The 21,004-nt window shown below is 42.6% G+C and overlaps 1 protein-coding gene and 1 long non-coding RNA gene across 5 annotated transcripts in view; one reads left to right on the top strand and one right to left on the bottom strand.

Annotated features, from left to right (window-relative positions):
- Window positions 1–17,985, top strand: part of LOC127232674 (3 beta-hydroxysteroid dehydrogenase/Delta 5-->4-isomerase type 1) — a 26,244-nt gene extending 8,259 nt beyond the window's left edge. For 2 of the 3 annotated variants that reach the window (XM_051198859.1, XM_051198856.1), the window contains 2 exons: window positions 15,272–15,436; window positions 16,973–17,985. In XM_051198859.1, the coding sequence (XP_051054816.1) occupies window positions 15,272–15,436; window positions 16,973–17,784 (977 nt within the window). In that variant the 3' untranslated portion in view covers window positions 17,785–17,985. Of the gene's footprint in view, window positions 1–11,854; window positions 12,052–15,271; window positions 15,437–16,972 lie in introns of those variants that run through there. The other variant, XM_051198857.1, reaches the window with a different exon arrangement.
- The window catches only part of LOC127232676 (uncharacterized), a 23,516-nt gene extending 2,512 nt beyond the window's left edge, over window positions 1–21,004 (bottom strand). The window contains exons 1-2 of one of the 2 annotated variants that reach the window (XR_007835414.1): window positions 20,899–21,004; window positions 17,118–17,213 (exon numbers count right to left, since the gene is read on the bottom strand). This is a non-coding gene — a long non-coding RNA (uncharacterized LOC127232676). Of the gene's footprint in view, window positions 1–17,117; window positions 17,214–20,898 lie in introns of those variants that run through there. The other variant, XR_007835415.1, reaches the window with a different exon arrangement.

The following is a 21,004-nucleotide window of genomic DNA, read 5'->3' as shown; positions in this document are numbered from 1 at the left end:
ACCAAGGACAGTCAATGCTTGATCTTTGATCTCCAAATACTAGAGTGTGAGTTTGGGAAGCAGAGAATAGCTCAAGGAAGAGGGTGAGTCTGAAAGCATCTTTTTTGACAAGATGATAACATATCTGTTCTTTCATGGTGCTTTGTCCCAAGAATGGATTTTACCATATGTTAAACCTCTGCATGTTTTCAACTGGCTGAAGATACTTAAAAAAAAATGGAGTGGGCTAATCACTTACCTCCGACCTCCAATTGCATCTCTGCTCCCAATTCGTGGTGTAGTTAGGAGATAAATGTAGTATCCCATCTTTGTGGTGCCAATCTGTATGAGCCCATGTTCATGCCTGAGAGGGGGAGTGTGGATTGAGAAATTGCAGGTAAAGATACTAAGGAAGAGAGAGACACAGAAATCCAGTGAAGACTGAATGCCCCAAGTTTATTCAAGATTCTTAAATACCCTAACCCAAAGGGGTAAATGACAAAAGACTTCTTCATCATTATACAGGGAAGAAATAGGCTTTCTTCCTTAATTCTCCAAACATTTAGTAACCACACCTTAGACTAATTCTCCCATTATTTAGATAAGACATTCACACATAAGACCAAACTTCCTACAGTAGCTAAGTCATAGACCTTTAAGTCCTATGACTTTAACCTTGGAAGAGTAAAGATAGTTTTGAACTCTCTGACCTTAAACCAAGATGAAACAGAGCCATCTTTATGAACCCTGACAGATAAAACATGAGATTTGGATGTGGCTGTAGACCAGAAGGTGTATAATGCTTGAGAAAGGTCATATCTGATGTCAAAACCCTGTCTGGACATTGGGCTGCATGATGGTAGATGGGTGGGACTCCACAGTTGTAAGAAGAGGGGACAATGGCCCAAATAAATGCATTGGAGCCTCACAAAGCCCATGTGGGAAAGAGCATGTTCCTGAAGCAGCAAGGAAAATATGCCCGAACAGAGGACAAAATTCAGCTTCAAAGGTAGAAGACACACCTGTGATGGCATCAGAGACACAGATACTGATGTAAAATTCCTAAGAAGAAAACAAAAGTCACTATATAACGATCAAGATAAAAATTCAATAAAAATATAAATTGCATGTTGATAATCACCTAATGTCAAAGCATACAGGTTTTTAAAAACAAAAGCAGTGAGAAGACCTAAATGTGTTCATGGATATACTCATTTCTTTGAAGTGTGACAATATGTTGCTAAATAATCTGTAATTTTATACTGTATTTCTGTAGTGTAATTTGTAATGTTTCCTTTGCATTTAAACACAGCACAATTTGCTGAAAAACTTCCCGGTGATAAAGAACTCAACCCATGTGCACAGTAAAGCTTACAACACAACTACATTAAAACCCCTTGTAAAATACTTGTGACATCTTCCATAAAGATTCTATAGATTGACAAGCTCGTGATAAGGGTCCAGGAGAGAATTCAGTGTGGTCTCAGCCACAGAGATAGGACAAAGAACACATCATCTTTCAACCTTCAGTAAGAAAACATAGTATACATCTTTCCCTCTGAAGAGACAAACCTGTGTATTTGACATTCAGTGCTTATCTGTGAGTTCAAGGACCTCCGTGTCTCCCCCAGTTATGGGTTTCCATATGCTTGCTGGGAATCTAGCCTCCATCCTCTGCCAGATCAATGAGTTCTCTTAACTGCTGAGCTATCTCTCCAGCCCCTAATTTAGATTTTGTAATGTACTCAGGTGATAACTTAGGTAACCCCAAAGTCAAAGAGATGAATGCAGTGCTGAAACAAAATGTCTGGCTTTCATGCTGCCTCTGGGTTGCCTCATGGACCCAAATGGGAAAAGCCTCTTAAACAATTTCTAAGCTCCTGTAATAACAAGGCATAAATCTTTCAAAAATAGTTAGTTAATGATGTTAAGAAAACTAGAAATTTTATCTTGAGTGAGGTAATCTAGACCACTGCATGTGTAGAATTCAGCACTAAATCTTTAGTTTTGTGTGTTTAACTGGGAGTAACACTTCAGGCCACTGAGGGGTAGGAAGAAAGATATTAAGTGTGTGAGGTATTGCAGTAGAACACAGGTATTATGAAAAGGAAAAGGATATAATGAAGAGGAAGGTTTAGTGAGAATGGGACTAGGAGGGTAGAACAGAAGAGGAGCTGGGGAAGGGATAATTAATGCTAAAATGCGTGACAAAAGCATATGGAAACCTACTAATTTGGAGAGAGAGAGAGAGAGAGAGAGAGACAGACAGACAGACAGACAGACAGAGAGAGAGCTTGTTGCTTTGCTTTACTCAGGATAATACTGTTTCTCTCAGGAAACACAGATTGCCAAATAAAAAGCCTAGCACCAAGTATGTGATAACCCACCTTGAGCTGTTGGTCAGGGGCATCCCAAAGATCCCAAAATTATAGAGGCTACTGTCATTGCTCCTGGTTGCCCATCAGAACTTATGGAAAGACCCTACTACTGAATATACCACACACACACTTTGGTCACAGGACATGGGAAAAAATAAGCTGGCACTATCCAGGAAGCTTCCTCCATGCTGGTTAGCTTTCATAATGTGCCATGAATACTATAGGGAGAAAGAAAACATCAGCATTCATATGCAGCTGTGGATGCTATTAGCTAAAATAAAAACCAACCTGGAAAGATTTGTCCATGGATTCAATAGTGGCACAAACACTATAGAAATAACCAACAAAGACCACTCCACAGGAGGAAATATATACCTAGTTCTGTACATCTGACTAAGAACCCATGGTTCTGAAGCTCATAGGTTTGGGGAAAGCCTTGTTAGATTGACACAGTATCAAACTATTCTCTAAATACATATCTCTATACCTATGGATGACTGCAGCCCTCAGTCCTCATCAAAGAAGTCTCTGTGCAGTGGACAACAAAGCAGAAATTCACAACTGGCCAAAATACAGAAAATAAGTATCTGTGGAGTCTTCAGCCATAAGTGGAACATCTATCTCATACATTACCTTAGGATTTCTATTGTTGTGATCAAACACGATGACAAAATGCAAATTGGGGAAGAAAGGGTTTATTTGGCTTGTACTTCCATATCACTGCTCATCATCAAAGGAAGTCAGGTCAGAAACTCTAAATGGGGGAGGAACTTAGAAGCAGGAGCTGATGCAGAGGCCATCGCCCCAAACCAAAAAGATTGTAAGATCCAAAGGCCAGGAAGAAATCAAGACAAACTATCTTTGGGACATTACAGGGTTATCATACTGTTGAAGTCATACCAGTCGTGACTACCTCCACAAACCTACACAAGATTAAGTCAGTTAACATTACATCTTGGAATGAGGAAGGGCTCAGAGCCCTGACCCCTAGCTAAGGAGCTATTGACAGTTGATGACTGCTAGGACAGAGAAAGTCAATATTCTTTGGGGATGTGTTTCTCAGTAGGTTGTCCATGTTTCAGCACAAATTGACTCAATGGGTTTTTTTCCCTAAGAATATGGTGTTGGAAATGGGTAGGAAATAGGAGGTTAGATCCTGGAGAAGTTGGGTGGAAGAGTGGAGTTAATGTGATCAAAATACATTGCATGCATGCATACAATTCTCAAATGATTTATTTAAAATAGTACGTTTTTCAGAAAGAAAATTAAGAAAGCACAAAACTATTAACATATTTTGCCTGTTTTTGTAAGTATTGAATATTTAAGACAGAGTATACATTTTCAATGTTTCCACTACAGATTTCTGGGTTTTCATTTGAAACATAATGTATTAGGAAGGAACGTTGGGAGCACTTGGAATCCAGCAGTTGGCACAGCTGGAAAGCCTGGGAGCAACAAAACTAGGGAGTGAAGAGGCAGAACTGGCAGCCAGAGAGAATCTTACAGCTTCCTTGGCAGGCACTCAGCAGGAGGAGACCCCTATTCACTCACTAACCCAACTGCCCATCCAGGTAGTCTTACTTTCTTCCAAACTGCCAGAATGGGATTCAAGGCAAGACATGGTTCTCCTCAATTCTAGATGATATTTAGGGGATAAGACCATGGTGGGTTTTGGTGGGATTTTTCCCCCTGTATCTCCTTCTGTTCAACTGATCATACCAAGGACATGTGTTACATAAACACAGATGTTAATGCTATAATGTTATTGTTTTGAAACAGGGAACAGACATTATTTGGGTGTGTTTAAATGCCCACAGAAAATTAGAGCCTGACATCTTAGCTTCTCCAGCCCTTGAAGCACAACACAAGGAACATATTTGCTATGCTTTGCAAGTGAGTTATCGAAACCAATACAGTGTTGTCTATATTGACTATTTTGCTTAAAAAGGTAGTGATAGCCAGCTTTCCTTCACATGAATGGGTAAAAAATTTAAACCTAACCTAATTCCTCATCCCAGATGGTATGATTAGATTGCTTTAAGATCAAATTTTAAAACTCTCTGTCTGAGAAAAACTATCATGGGGGAGGGGGAGAAGATATTTGAGGTGTTGAAAAAGCAAGAGAGATTTCTTTCTCTGTTGACTTCTTCCCCACTTACAATACTCCATTCTATTAAATATGTAAAATGTTTTTGAAATATTCATTGGCACAGAAGACAAGAATAAGAATTTAAAAGATTTTAATGGTCTCATTTTCTTTGTCATACAAAACTAGTATACTTCAAGTTTTCAAATAGACTAAAACTCAAAATTTTAGAAACAATGAAATACCCACATTGTTCTGTGTGGTTAGATGATATGTTTTCTTACGTATTTGAAGAGTGTCAAATCGGATCATTTAGCTCATACCTCAAAAACTAGAATAATTACACCAATAATCTAACATTCTATTTGGAGTGTGATGAACATCTGGAAGAGGTTCCAAATACTCAACTCTCACTCTCTTTGTGTGGTGTGTTCATTGCTAAACAAAGACTATAGTTGCCAACAGTACTCAAATTCAAAAGATGTCTATGGATATAATGTGGTGCCCTGTAAAACAAACTAAAAGAACAACATGTCATCTCAAGCCCATCACCATTCAGTCTTTCTTGAACATTCCACTAAAGGGAGAAAGGCAACCTGAATTGAAAAACAACAATACACTTAATCAAAGATCTGATCCCAGGCAGGTACCAGTGTAAAAACATCAAAAGCACATGATAAACCAAGACAACGTGTTTAATTATGTCTATTTACTGTGTAGATATGAGAAGCAGTAAGTGTGCTATTTTTGTGGCTCCTAAAGAAAACTGGTGCTGGCAGTCCTTTTACAACCTGAGTGTACTATGAATGTAACTTTTATGTATTATCTTATGTACTAATTTATAAGTCTCTGTCTCTGTTAATCAGCTTGATGGAAGCTGAAACCTTGGTGTCTATAAATGGTCTCATTACATATTCATCTATGTGAAGGTCCCTAGAATCCAAATATCTGTGCTAGCCCGTTCTGGATGACTCTAGGTGATTAGTGTTTTGATGGATATTTAGATGAGCAGAGGACTCATAGCAGAGGACTCATAGCAAATAAGAAGAAAGTACCATGCTCCTGGTCTAGAAGGAACTCCAGCAGCTCATCTGGAAGATGTGTCCAAGGTTTGAACATTGAACTACCCCACGCCCTTGCTTTATGGAGCTTCCCAATACTCTCTGTCAGATATCCTCCCAAAACTCTCCATCACAGTTCTGTCATTCATCCACAAGCTCAACATACTCCACCTACCCTTTACACAGACTTCAAAAATGTTTATCTTAACTCCTACATAGTTCAGATCCCAGACAATGCACAGGGAACTAATGGACTGTTGGGACACACTGAATGATCATATCTAGATTTTGGTGTCTGTTGTCTCACAGGACTTTCTGGAAAGCAAGCCAGTGAGTTCTTGCTGTAATACAACAGGCCCTTGCTTAGCCTTTTCTCTTCTGAAGAACTAGAATTTATTTACCTACATTTTTACTGCTAGGCTTACTGCTGTGGCTCTTCTCATGCCCAGCTTTCACAATGCTTGTTAGGCTGCACATGTTACTGTTCTTATTCTACTTGTACATTTTCAGTCCCTGACTCCTACAATGACTAAGTTTATTCCTTTAAGAACCCAAAAGGCCTTCTATCTAGAATTACTCAGAGGTAACTTGTCCAGACAGGTTTAGACACCCTTGATGTCTTAGGGTTTCTACTGCTGTGATAAAAATACCATGACTGAAATCAAATCAGTAGGGAAAGGGTTTATTTCAGTTTAGAGTTCTATATCCCAGTCTATCACTGAGAGAAGTCAAGTCAGGGCAGGAACTCAAACAGGACAGGAACCTGGAGGCAGAGGCCGTGGAAGAGAGTTGCTTATTGGCTTACTCTTCATGGCTTGCTAAATCTGTTTTCATATTTACTCAGGGCCAAGCAAAATTAGTTTTGACAGAAAATCCTGGAAAGAATGTTATGTCGGTCAATAATTTTCCTAGAGTAAAGAGGAACTTAAAACCGAGACACTTTCTACCAGGACAATTTTAAAAGCAGAAGCTCTATGCCATAGACCTTTATGTTTAGTTATCTACAATTGGTCTAGGGTCCCTTTAAAGGGAAAGTATAAGTACTTAGTTGGTTTAGTGTTCTAGTAGGGCTCTCTTGCAGCTTACTTTGGCCATTTTCTGGGAAGTAACACCGACCCAGCACAGGTGAAACTCATTAGTAACCCCATGGCATTTGACAACCGCTGGGTTAGTTAGCAACACTGAATAAAGTCCCTTTAAAAATGGCTGAGACGCAGAAGGTCTGAGCAGTCTAAGAGACCTCAGACAGTGGAGCCAGGATGTATCCCTGGTGCACAAAAGGACTTTGCAAACATATCCCCCATGGAGGGATAACTGCCTTATTCTAGAGATAGGAGAGAAGCCCTAGTCCCTACTTCACAGGACCTGTCAGATCTACATGACCCCAACTGGATGGCATTCCCCTACATATTGTATTGTGGTGGGGGGTTGGGAGGGGAGGGTGTTTAGAGTGCATGGGAGAGGGTAGAGAGGGCAAAAGGGAGGGAAGGAGAGAGGGAGGGCTTGGGGGGAGGGAGGGAGGGAGGGAGAGGGAACTGGGATCGACATGTAAAATAATAATAATAATAATAATAAAAAAAAAAACGCTTTGACTCCAAAATTTAAGTTGAAGAACAAGTTACTGGGGAAAAGTATTTCTATTTTTGTTTCCACAGAAAATGAAAAGATGTGGATTCCTTCCAGACTAATGTGGTTTGATCACACCAGACCGCCTGAAACAGAGTACAAGCTGATCCTACATTCCAAACAGCTGGACAAAACAGCCCTACAGACTACAGCTAGGATATCTGAATCTTCTTCGAATCCCCCAAGACAGCGCCCCTTACCAGCAGGAAGTAGTTTGGAAAGAACGACGCCCAAATTCCCAAATATTGTGTATAAATGTTTGTTTTCATTTAATTGGACTTTGTTATATAAAATTAAATAAAAAATACTCTATATGCAAAAAAAAAAAAAAAATGGCTGAGACGAATCACTTAAATGACTCTCCTGTAGGTCTTTAGGCCCCCTGACTGAACGAAGTCGGTCTGGGAACCTTGGTAAATGGCTGGGAACCTTAGTAGCACCTGTTTCATAATATTATAATTGTCTGATGCTGGTATTATTCTTTCCTATTGAGTATTCAAGACTGAATAGATGACCAATAATTAACCTTTCAAAATGATAATTTAGCCAAAGCTGAGGGGTAGGCAGTAACCTACCATCATTATCTTCAGGGATGGGTCAAAGTCTTATTGTCCATTTGGATTCTTGTTAAAGCATGAGAAACCTTTTGTTCTGGTGATTCGCCCCTTTACAGGGAATTCTGGTTAGTGTCCAACCTCTAACGTCTCCATGGTATCTTTCATCAAAAGGAATGTTCACTCCAGAGTTTAGAGAGGCACCTGTCTTTCTCTGAATCATCCCTGACCTTCCAGAGATAAGATCCAAATTGTTGGCATTCTTTTTCGTCTTTATCTTTTAGACATCCACACTTGGACTGTAGATGGACTTTGACAAATCTTTAAGTGGGGCTGAGAAGTTTTTGTTCCAACTTTTATGTAAACATACATAAAATTAGATGGAAATCTTTTTTTCCCATTTTGGTTAGGTCTTGTGGGTTTTGGTGCTAATTTTCTTTATTCTTGAGAATTGCATATGTATATAAAGTGAAGCATGATCATATTCATTTCCCTCCTCAAATGCTCCCCAAGCACTCCTGCCCCAACATTTCCCTCTCCCAACTCTGTCTTTTTTTGGAGAGTGTCCACATGAATGAGTATGGAAGCATCCACTGGAGCAGGAGACAACTATCAGTGGCCATGGCCATGCATTCAAAATTAAATCTCTAGGTGGGAAACATGTTGGAGTTGGACCTCAGTGGGACTGGTGTGTGGCCGACACTGTGGTAAATCTAGGCACTGGTTTGAGGCTAAGAGTTGTTTTCTTAGTCACCTTCTTTAAAAGAATGTGACCATTAGCCTTTGGTTCTGTCATGGGATTGGGAGTGGCCTACTCTGGCATGACTTGCAGGATCTGTATCTCCTACATAGAATATATGTCAAAGAGCAATGACTTATGCTGAGAACATCCCAGCAGGAGGAAATAGAAACCATGTTTATTCCTCAGGAATACTGAAGTGCCCTGGAGTGCGCTGACATCCTATGACAGTGTCATCAGCAATGCTTTCAACTCCAGGCACTGTTTATGCGTTTGAAACCGAGTCTGTTTCTTCTGTATTTTCTCTTTGGAAATTGTAAGGAGGCGATCTTTAATAAATTAGAAATGGGAAGCCCAGTAGGGAGAAAAAAAAAATAAATCTCAGTCTGAAAACTCTCTCCAGGCTCTAAAATATACCCAAAATGTAAGAGGGGGCAGTGCAAAGATCGCCACCAGCCCTCTTACACTCTCTTGAAGCCTAGTGAGCCTAGCCTCCAGGGCTGTCTCCCAGTTAACAGACACACAGCTGCTGTAAAGCCTCTGCTGCTCACACTTGTGGCCTTCACAGCACTGTTCCCGGCTCCATCCTTAGCACTAATGACAAATAAATATCTGACCATCACTATTAAAAAACATTTCAAATTTAGATGCATCTATAGTTAAAGACAAAAAAAAATAGATGTCATAGGACAAGTAAAGGAACTTCCCACAGATTTATGGGGACCCCTTCCTACAAGATGTTTTAGTTTCATTTTCAGTTAATCAAATCTATTTTAATCTATTTTCTTTTGCACCTTTAGGTTGTAGGACAAGATGTTTAGTTCAGGAGTAACCGTCCCCCAAAAGAAGACCCACTCACCTGTTTCTGACACAGGAGACATCTGATTATGATTGGTTTTAGTGTCAATTTGTCACTCAAGGAGGTATCCTGGTTATCTTGACTGCTGTGGGAAGCCCCACCCTGATTGTGGGCAGCAACCTCTGATAGCAGCCCAATAGAAACGCCCTGTCCAGGAAGAAAAGTCTGGCCTGTCGCTGCCTTTGCCTTTGCTTCCCTCTTGCAAGGAAGGTGATTGGAGGCTCTTCTGCTGGTCCCTCTGCAGATAGCAGAAAGCAGCTTCTCCGAGATTACTAGGTCTCAGGAAACTTCCACACTTCTACCTCCAGATTGGGACTGCTGACACACTGGCCTTGTGGCTGAGTAAGTACAGTTTGTCTCCTCACAACGATTAACAGCTATTGTGGGACTACTCTAACTGTTGAGGCATCTAACCTTAAGGACCAAGTAACCGCTAGTTTCTGAAGCATGATTTAGCTGCTCTTACTATTTTTTTTTTTTTCCGGTTTTAGGAGACAGGGTTTCTCTGTAGCTTTGGAACCCTGTCCTGGAACTAGCTGTGTAGACCAGGCTGGCCTTGAACTCACAGAGATCTGCCTACCTCTGCCTCCCAAGTGTTGGCATTAAAGGCATGCACCCCCAACACCTGGCTTGTTTTTGCTATTGTAAAGTTATTTAATCAAAAAAAAAAATCTGAGAGACGGAGAGAGAGGGGGGAGATACATCCTCTTTGTTCTGTTCCTGTATAAACCCTTGACCCTTGACACCAGCTATCTAGCTGTATGATTAATAACTGCCAAGCATGCTGTTTGTAAATGATACATCAACCACAGCATTCTGTAAACAGAACTTCTACATTAACAGCCTGGACTGGAGCAGCCAACCTAACATAGCAGTTAAAGAAACAAGTAATTGCTAAAAGTGTGTACGTGTGTGTGTGTGTGTGTGTGTGTGTGTGTGTGTGTGTGTGTGTGTCTTCAACATGACTGAGGGGAGGGAAACAGATAAGAGTGTTCAGTGACCCCAAGTCCATCTTCATGGTACTGCGATGAGCTAACAGTAAACAGAGAAAACCATAGGTAAAGATAATTAAGAAATGTTTATCAAGATGTGGTCTAATTGATCATTGTTTCAGCCCAGTTTCTTCAGAAATCCTTCCTGCTCAAGATAACAAGGTGATTCTCAGTAACTGATTGCTCACTGTCATGGTTAATTATCCTCCTCTTTTGTCGATATACACTATCAATATATCAGAGAAAATTCAATATATTAGAGGAAAGAAATATATTAATACTATGTCCTGAGGGGTGCCTGAGAAGCACATGGCTGTAGGCAGCCCTTTCTTCATTCCCTTTTCTCTTCCTGTAGGTCCCATCTCAAGATCACTTATTAAAAATTATCACTGCAATTTAGAGATGGCTGCAACACCTGGAGAATTGTGTGCCTGTATGCACAGAAACAAATAAGAAAGGGACGAAACATTCCATTTCTTGCTCATTGTTAGCAGAGAATGCTGGGTCAGACTGATGCAAAGATGACTGACATGATAGGAAAGGACCAGAACGGTGGGTCAGAAAGATGTTAGATGGAGCTCAGAACTCCAGGTGATTAACCTCAGGCCTCCAAGTAAAAGTATACACACGTTCTGTCTCTTGGTCACCAAAACCATATTCCATTAAAGGGAAAGGGCAATAGCAAGGAATGGTAGAAGCAGGAAGGTGTAAAGTGAAGGAATTCTCTCATTTGTGTTATCCAAATGGATTGTGGGAGTAGCTGGTTGAGAAGAGTGTTGCACAAAGCTGCACAGCGGCAAACACACTAGGGTTAGTACAGAACCTACAGCTGCAGAAGGCAGGCTCTACCTGGTAAACACAGACTCTCGATTATCCCCCAAGTGTGTGTGCAGCCTCCTGGACTGGGTAAAAGGGATTCGGATCATTAACTTGGCACTAAAACATTAAAATATAAGAGATAGTAATGTTACACAAGCATGGAACTCAGAGAAGTGTTTACTTTGTTAGCTGCAAAAGGTGAGGCACAAAGGTGGGGAGATTCTATGCCGTTGGGGAATGCACCCTCAGAAATCTCTACAGATTCAGTCACCGGGAAACACAGAATGACAAGATAACAAACTAGAAGTGTTTAAACTGGTGTTATAGGATAAGCTGAGCCATTTTTTTCTTTAGGGTTGTTGAGAAGGGCATGGTCTCTAGCTGAGCATCGCTCCCTGATGAGGCCCTCTTAGACCAAAATAGCTTAATGGAGGATAAGTGGGGTGAAGACAAAGTTCACAGAAGAGATATATTTTTACAAAACCTTTCCAGAAATCCTTATCTTATGTTATGTGCACTAAATCCGTGGCCAGTTCAGAAGCACGGGTGAAATCTCCTGGGCTTGCAACAGGCTTCTGGGTAAAGGAGAAATCTTGGGACACAACTGCACCCTGTGAGCCTGACAGTTTCTGGATACACATTGAAATATATTGTTTAGTGTTATGGAGAAACTTCCACGTGCCTTACAATCTGTGTTATGAGAGGTTGGAGGGAGAGATCGGGCTTGAAGAATCACTGGCTTTCTTTCCTGCCATCTCCAGAATCACCCTACATTACCTGCTGCTCTCGTTGGATCTGTTTCCTGTGTTGACCATGCCTGGGTGGAGCTGCTTGGTGACAGGGGCAGGAGGGTTTCTGGGGCAAAGGATTGTCCACTTGCTGGTGCAGGAGAAGGATCTGGAAGAGGTCAGAGTCCTGGACAAGGTCTTCAGACCAGAAACCAGGGAGGAATTCTTCAGTAAGTCAACTTGAGGATTTGGCATGTAACTGCATAACAATTGATGGCTAGATTCAGGGAGGGCTCCTCCCTTGTCAAGTACATAAAGACACTTGCAGTCATAACACTTCTCCATGCCCACATTTATCAGGAGGAAAGAGACCACACAGCATAAAAGACACTATATAGTTGGGGAGACTGAGTTCAGACTGACAAGTTCTCTCTCCTTTCCTTGTAGTTCTTTAGTGTGGACTTGCCAGTTGCTGGGTAATATCCATAAAGATCATTAAGCCAGAGGGTTCAGCACTAGCTCCCAATCTCTCCCTATTGCTACTGGTCTATTTGTTTTGCTCAGATTTGCTCTGTGGATGGGGTGGGAGATTTGGGGGAGCTTGGGGGGACTTAGGGGGCCTGGGGGTCACCATTCATTCAGCATCTTGGGTGGATGTCAAATAAAAGGAGTAAAAAGAGCAGGGACAGGCAGACAGGAAAAGATACAGAGAATGAGACTGAGAAAGTGAATTTCTGAGTAAATACATGAAGTATACCAAGAGACTGACACAAAGCCAGAGTGAGCAGGACTGTCCATACCTCACCTGGATTGTTCACACATATCTCTCACCATTCTTCCCATGGATTTATCATCACTAAGAATATGATTGCAGAATTCACTGAGGCAGGCCACTGTTCCTTTGTCAATTTGTTCTCTCATGTACAACTGGGCCAGCTGATTTCATGGGATAGTTTAACACCTATTCGTCCCCCAGGTCATTAAAAGAACCTTGCAAGGAAGTAGGAAAGAATACTCACTCACCTGGACAGCAAGGACTCTGAGTTGGAAAAAATAAGACAATAGCAACATTATATGATTAATGATGATCACAGAGCAAGCAGAGGTCCCTCACTTAAACTCCATTATTTTTTCCAGGGTCCAGCTCTTGGCCCCAAAGTCTTTAGTGTTTCCCACTGTCTATATATGACTCAAGCTAATTCTTTGCCCCCTCCTCAGCTTCAAGTGTAAACTTACACTACCTAGGGATCTGCCCTGCACACAGGTCCCTTCATAGCTCTCTGATACAACACTCACCCTCTACTCCACTTTTTTGTTTCTGACCTCTTCCAATGTCAATTTCCTCCTCTATCAGCTTGAAGGATGCTTCCAGAAAGCCATATATTAGCACACAGCCAATTCTATTAGTTAGAATCCTGATGTGTCAGCAATATTTGCAAATATCCAAGGCTTGGTCTGAAGGAACAACACCATAGAGAGTACTTCCTGGGGTAATGGATAGAGAAGGTCCTGGATAAAGGTAAACATGGAGATTCCTGTAAGTACAATTTCTTTGCCATCATCTGTGGCACATACTGTGGTGACAACTCATTAGCTCTGTATAACATTTGTAGAATGTAATTAATGTTTCTACCCTCTCTTTCTGTAAATAAATAGTTACAGAGGTTAACTGGCTTGCCCAAATGCCACAGCCAAAATAAGTAAATTGGAGCCCAGGAAGTCTAGCTGCAGCCTTTACACACTGAACATTCAGTGTGGTTAGGAGCTTCTCTGGGTCTCTCTCTCTCTCTCTCTCTCTCTCTCTCTCTCTCTCTCTGTCTCTCTGTCTCTCTCTCTCTCTCTCTCTCTCACACACACACACACACACAGTTCACATGATAGCAACACTCCACCATGTTGCTGTGAAAATGCTTGCCACACCCAGGTGTCCTAGATAAGATTGCAGCTATGGCTTCACCAGAAAACACTCAAAGAGGCCTCTCCTGGGATCTCAGGGACCCCAAATAGTTCATGGATTAGAGTCTATTTCAATCCATGTCTGGATTCCTCCTGTCTTGTCACACAGTGGCATCCCTGTACCAGCCTGTCTAAATCAGTAGCAAAGGAGAAGGACAGAATGGGCAGATAGGTTCATAATCCAAGAATCCAACTCTCAGACAGGTACCCACTTTCTCCTGAGAAGTCCCTTGCTTGCCTCTCTCTACTTCAGGGCTTTCCTGGAGTTGCTTGATGAGAGGTGGGAGCCTAGATAGGACACACTTAGTAGAGAATTAGGGGCAAGCCATTCTATTTGTGTTCCTGGAGATGCTTCTTCAGCCCTGGATTTCTCCTACCCTTCTTGCTGCTCCTTGGCTTCATTGGCAACTTCAGTTCAGTGAAATGATTTTAACCAGCCTCTGTAAAATTAATTCCAAGCAACCCCATAGAATGGGCTAATGGCACCGGTGGAGACCGGGCAAGCGAGGTATCCTTAGCCAATGTAGCTGTAACTGTGTCCCCAGACTTCTTGAGCCTCACTTTCCTTGTCTATTAAGTAGGGTCCAGAGGACCAGTCTCTAGAAAGTATAGGAAGGAAGTAGGAAGAAAAGGAGGGAGGAAGGGAAGGGAGGGAGGGAAGGAGGAACAGAGGGAGGGAGAGGGGAAGGGAAGAAGGAGGGAGGGAGGGAAGGAGGAAGGGAGGAAGTCCTAAAGTTGGGTACAAATTAAGAAGCCAAAGCAAATGTAGAGCACTGGTGTAGACTGCATGTGGCACACAGTTCATTTTGCAAGTTGAGTGACAAAATAATAGGCAGTGCTACCTGTGGGTTTCAGAAAACCCCAAAGACACTACCCGCTGCCTTTGAGTAGATGGCTATAAGGGAGTCCCTGGAAAGCCTCAGTTACAACATAGACATCTGGTTTGCTTGATATCTCATAGGAGATATTCCATTGGATCCATACTTAAGCCCCATCGTACTTTTATTGCCAGTGCCTCTACTCTCCCTGAGTCATTTAAACTGAGTTATAGGTGCTGCATTAACTATTCTTTTTGTGATTAACAGAGACCCAGAAAATACCAGGCTCTAGCATGGGGGAAGGGCGACAACACATCTAACATCCATACCTATATGACTTCCTTCTCTGCTCCCACTGCTGGGAATGGGAATTCCTAATCATATCCCTGGAATAGATACCCTGATTGCTAATCTCACTTCTACCCAGACCTGCCCCCGTTACCTCCTGAGTCTCTGACAAATACTTCACCTTCCCACTACTCTCTTGAACAAGTTTCATGCCCTAGGCATATTTGGTTTCTTCCTAATCTGCTTTTCCTTCCTTCCATATGTCAGGCTTCCTGGAGTTTCCCCCATTTTGTCAATTCTTGTTCATCTGGGTAACTGACACCTGTGTACAGGGAATACCCCAGCCCACAAACAAGCTTCCCAATGACCTGTCTTGTGTTCCACACAGAGCTTCAGACAAAGACCAAGGTGACAGTGCTGGAGGGAGACATTCTGGATGCCCAGTGCCTGAGGAGAGCCTGCCAGGGCATCTCTGTTGTCATCCACACCGCTTGCATCATTGATGTCCTGGGTATCATTTCCAGACAGACCATCATAGATATCAATCTGAAAGGTAAGGTAACTGTAAAGAAGGTGAAAGCTGGAGTGTTAAAAATGTCAGCCCAGATCAGAAAGGGATGCTCTCACCACAGAACACCTGATGTGCTCTGAGTCTAATGTCTCTGCTCACTGGACCCAGATGGAACTTCTCAGGGCTACTACATAGCTGAGACCCTGCATGTAGAAAGTAGGTGGCTTAGGATGTGAGGTCACATTGATGTCACTCCAACTTCAAGGAAAGCTCTTCCATTGTTCTCCATGCCAAGGATCCATTCCAAGGACACTGGACTCCAACTCCAGGCATTGAACAACCATTCACCCATTGTCTCCCTTGGGCCAGACCTAGACTAGACCTTGCAGGTACCTTCTCTGAATGCTTTTAGTTCTGAAAGAGTTGCGGCCTCACACTGTGCTGGCATTTACTAGAATTCTCATCAGGGAAAACACAGTCCCTTTTAGTTTTCTACTAAGAGAAACAGATGAGGTCAGTCAGTACTGTGTTCCAGAATGAAAACTAGAAAGTGTTGCAGAGTTTTTCTTGTCTGGACTGGTCCTGCCACCACTTCAGCCCCAAATAAACAGACAGACGCTATATGGTGGCTTGGGCTACTTATTGGCTAGCTCTGCCTTAATTATTAACCCATAACTACTAGTTTATATACTTCTACATGGCCTTATCTTACCGGAGAATGCCTGGTGCATCCTATCTTCCTGGTCTCCACATGTCAACTGTTCCTTTTCCAGAATTCTCCTTGTCTCCTAGACCCACCTATCTTTCTTCCCCATTGGTTGAACAGTATTCTATTCATTAGACAATAAGAGAAACATATACACAGAAGGACAACCCCCATCAAAAAGGAATATTTATCACCTCTGCTTTGAATAGCTGAGTAAACAAAGTCATAGATAGAACCAAGAATGCTTTAACAGTGTTTACAGGAACATAGCTGTGGCTCTACTTCTCCCCAACCCAATAATCATTTATTCCCTGACTCAGACTAGTTGTCCTTGTGACAGTTTTGATTCTCATCAAATGACAAAAAGTAGCTGTGAAATATCTATGCAATATATATGTGACCTGTACACAACTGTATTGAGCTTGCATGATGTTAATTCTTGGACAGCTCTTACTTAAAAAGAACTACTCTTGTTCATAGTCTAAGAAGATGATCTGCTTTTGTACATTTAAGAAACATGCATGGATTTATATGATTAAATTATAATTGTCTAATGAATACATTAGGAATGGATAAACAAGAAAACTTAGGTGACTTTGAAAATAAAAGGACACCCAATTATACCCACTTCTTCATGCAAACACTCTTAGGGCTGTGAACACAAAAGCCTCGAGGTTCTTACTGTCTGAATTCCAACTATTGTCCCCAGGTTATACCATAGCAGCTGTGCATCCAGGAGACAGGAGATGCATGCTGATCTGTAAAGGTTGCTCTATTAGACTAGAAGATGAAAATAGTCATGGAGCTGTGCACACAGCAAACCCCCTGGCTTATCCACCTCCTGACACTGACAGTGTGTTGTCTTTGATTAGGTACCCAGAACCTGTTGGAGGCCTGTGTCCAGGCTAGTGTGCCAGCCTTCATCTACACCAGCTCAATTGATGTTGCAGGGCCCAACTCTTACAAGAACATCGTCCTGAATGGCCATGAGGAAGAACAACATGAAACTATATGGCCTGATCCATACCCATACAGCAAAAAGATGGCTGAGAAGGCAGTGCTGGCAGCCAATGGGTCCACCCTGAAAAATGGTGGCACTTTCTACACTTGTGCCTTAAGGCCTATGTACATCTATGGGGAGAAAAGTCCATTAATTTCCATCATAGTGATCAGGGCCCTCAAAAATAGTGGTATTCTGGATGTTACTGGAAAATTCTCCATAGTCAACCCAGTGTATGTGGGCAATGTGGCCTGGGCACACATTCTGGCTGCCAGGGGTCTACGAGACCCTGAGAAGTCACCAAACATCCAAGGTCAGTTCTACTACATCTCAGATGACACCCCTTACCAAAGCTATGATGATTTAAATTGCACCTTCAGCAAGAAATGGGGCCTCCGCCTTGATTCCCGTTGGAGCCCTCCTCTGCCCCTGCTCTACTGGCTTGCTTTCCTGCTGGAAGCTGTGAGCTTCCTGCTGCATCCAATCTGCAAGTACAGGCCTCCCTTTAACCGCCACTTGGTCACACTGTCAAATAGTGTGTTCACCTTCTCCTACAAGAAAGCTCAGCGAGATCTGGGCTATGAGCCCCCTGTCAGCTGGGAGGAAGCCAGGGAAAAAACTTCAGAGTGGATCGGGTCACTAGTGGAGCAGCACAAAGGGACACTGAACACAAAGACTCAGTGACGACACTGGGTGCTGTCAGGAAATAGTTTTCAGGTCTTCCAGAAGGGACAGAGGTACAACCAAGGTCCTCCTGCCTCCCTTTGACACAGAGACCAACTTAGTGTCTTCCTCAAAACAGGGAAGTCATTTCTCATCTTTGGAAAATTCCCATTGCTTTATGAATTGCAATCAAAAGAACAATAAATATTTGTTAATGCCTCATCTGCAGAAGGTATTTTTCTATCCTATCATACACACACACACACACACACACACACACACACACACTGCTGTCCAGACAAGGCCATTCGAGGATCAGAAAGGGATTGAGGATCTGAGGTAAACTGAAGAAAATCAGGGCCAGAATAGAGTTAAGAGACTAATCCCAACACATTGTCCTTTTGGGGGTGTACTAGATGGCCAGATTGCCATATTTTATGTAATCTGGACCTGACAGAAGCAATGCTTAGTTACAATATCTCCAGGAAGATTCCTAGCTGCGGCCACGAGGAGGCGCCCTCTAATGAACATTCTCAGAGTTGCAGTTTTTCCTCACAGATAAATCTACTGCTGTCTGATGGGTTTTGTTCCAGCTTCACTATAAAAATGCTGGTATGAAGGTTGCAGAAACACATAGAGACAGCTGACCTTAGCAAGGAGGAACTAACGGGACCCCAGACTGATAGCTGAGAATCCAGCATGGGACTAACTCAGATCCCCTGAATATGGGTCTCAGCTAGAAGGCCTGAGCAGTCTAAGGGACCTCAGACAATGAAACCAGGGTGTATCCCTGGTGCACAAAAGGACCTTGCGAACACATCCCCCATGGAGGGATAACTGCCTTAACCTAGAGACAGAAGAGAAGCCCCAGTCCCTACTTCACATGACCTGTCAGATCTACATGACCCCAACTGGATAGCATTCCCCTACATATGGAATTGGGGTGGGGGGATGGGAGGGGAGGGTGAGAGGGAAGAGAGAGTAAAAGGGAGGGAGGGGGAACTGGGATCAACATGTAAAATAATAAATTAAATAAGAAAAAGAAAAGAAACAAAAAAATGCTGGTGTGAGAACAGTAGATAGGGGCTAAGAACTTTTCTCCCCCAGCTCTAGACAGAACTAAAAATAAACCCACTCCCCTTTACAAGAAAATGCCTCATAGTATTCTCTTTCTAAGGCACAGAGAATTGGACCTCAAATCCCAGACTCTGAGGACCAATTTTTATTTGACAAACCAAGAGAGTAGGGAGAGGCTTTGGGTCGATGCTCTGGGATTCCCAGCAGTTGCTGGGGTGGGGAGATTTTCTCATTTCCAAGCATGGTGGTACCAACTTGCTATAAAGGGCTATTGGTCAAGAGAATGGGCAAGGGCTCCAGCATGACCTTATTCAGAAGGAAGTTGTACTGCTGGGTTTGGGATTTGAAAGTTCTCAGTAAACTGTTGGGAATGCTTCATTCTTCTCACTTAACTTTTCCAGTTTCTAAAAATGTGGAGTGTAGCCTCTGGGCTTTTCTCTTGCTCTAGTCTATATACCTTTTGTTCTTTAACTTCTTACTCTGTGCCTTACTATGTAGCTGGGTGGCTGTCTCCTGGTGTCTTCTGTCCTCCCCTCACTCCTTGGTCCCTCTCCTCAGATGTCTCCGCCTATTTATTCCCTCTGCCTACCAGTCCAGTCTATCCTTTCTCCCAACAAACTATTAGCCATCCCTCTATTTATTAGACCAATCAGGTGTTTTAGTCAGGCATAGTAACACTGTTTTACAGAGTTAAACAAATGCAACATAAAAGAATGCAATACATCCTTGCATCATTAAGTAAATGTTCCACAGCATAAACACATGTAACACATCTTTAACGAATATTCCACAACAGGAGAGTGCTGGTTTCTTAGAACCCTTTGCTTACCAGAGTAGCCCCGGGGCATGTGAACACATTTTGTAAAGACTTTTGGGTAAGAAACATACACATTTAGAATTGCTCTCACGTGGACATCTCTTCCCCCCCCCCCATGCCTGAAGCTGGACAAGCCCCAGACGCCTCCAGACTCAAGGCAGATGCTCTTTCCTACTGTGGATTTATGATTCCACACCTGAGGCTGAACACAGCACTGTCTCTCTGTCTCTGTCTCTCTCTGGTGTGTGCAAGGAAGCTTACTTGGAACTTTTGAAGTTTGTGTTCTACAAATCTGTTAGTAATTCCCTGAAAGGGGGTTTGACAAACAGAAATCAGTGCCTTGGGGGTTGTTCGAGTGTGAGCTTTAGTCAAAGCCTAATCTGTTCTGCACATAGAGCCTCTAGGAATTGAAAACTTGCACTCATTTTTTAAACAAGTTGTGTTTTCTGTAACTACCTGGGCATTCTAAGTCCATGTGATCCTCTTGTCATGTTATTTTTGTCTGGATCTGTGTAGACTGCCTGGATGAGGGAAAGAACAATGTAGCCTCAACAGTTCTGTTAGAAAGGAGACAAACTTCCCTCCAACCTCCTCTGGTAATGAGGGACAAGGCCATTGATAAGATCCACCTGTCTCTACCTCCTGACTGCTGGAATTAAAGGCGTGTGCCACCACCCGAATTGTCATTTTTAAAACTGTGTTGACAAATCCTTTGTCAGGATTACACACACACACACACACACACACACACACACACACACACACACACACGGGGCAGGGGGGGAGGACTCTGTAAAGCCTGGAAGGCTAGGAACCATGGCTCCCAGATAGCACATGCCACCCCTTTGCTTTTTTATTGTTCGTGTGCCCATGCCCTGGTCCTGCTGATTTGAGAACAGCAAAGAATGCATTGGGGAGCTGGGATTCACCTGGAAATGAATAATAATCATGTGGACCCCTTGGTTTATTTCCTGACACTGACAGTACATTGTCTGTGGTTAGGGACCTAGAACCTGTTGGAGGCCTGTGTCCAGGCTAGCGGGTCAGCCTTCATCTACACCAGCTCAGTTGTTGTTGCAGGGCCTAGGTGCTAAAAAGACATCATCCTGAATGGCCATGAGATAGAAAAACATGAAAAAACAGTCTCATCCATACCCATACAGCAGAAAGATGGCTGAGAAGGCAGTGCTGGCAGCCAATGGGTCCACCCTGAAAGATGGTGGCACTTTGCACAATTATACCTTAAGGTCTATGTACATCTATAGGGAGGGAACCAAATTCCTTTATAACATAATGATCAGGGCCCTCAAAAATAGTGGTATTCTGGATGTTACTGGAAAATTCTCC

This window comes from Phodopus roborovskii, unplaced genomic scaffold, assembly GCF_943737965.1.
Source record: "Phodopus roborovskii unplaced genomic scaffold, PHOROB, whole genome shotgun sequence".
NCBI lineage: Eukaryota > Metazoa > Chordata > Mammalia > Rodentia > Cricetidae > Phodopus > Phodopus roborovskii.
This window is presented reverse-complemented; position numbering and strand designations above follow the sequence as displayed.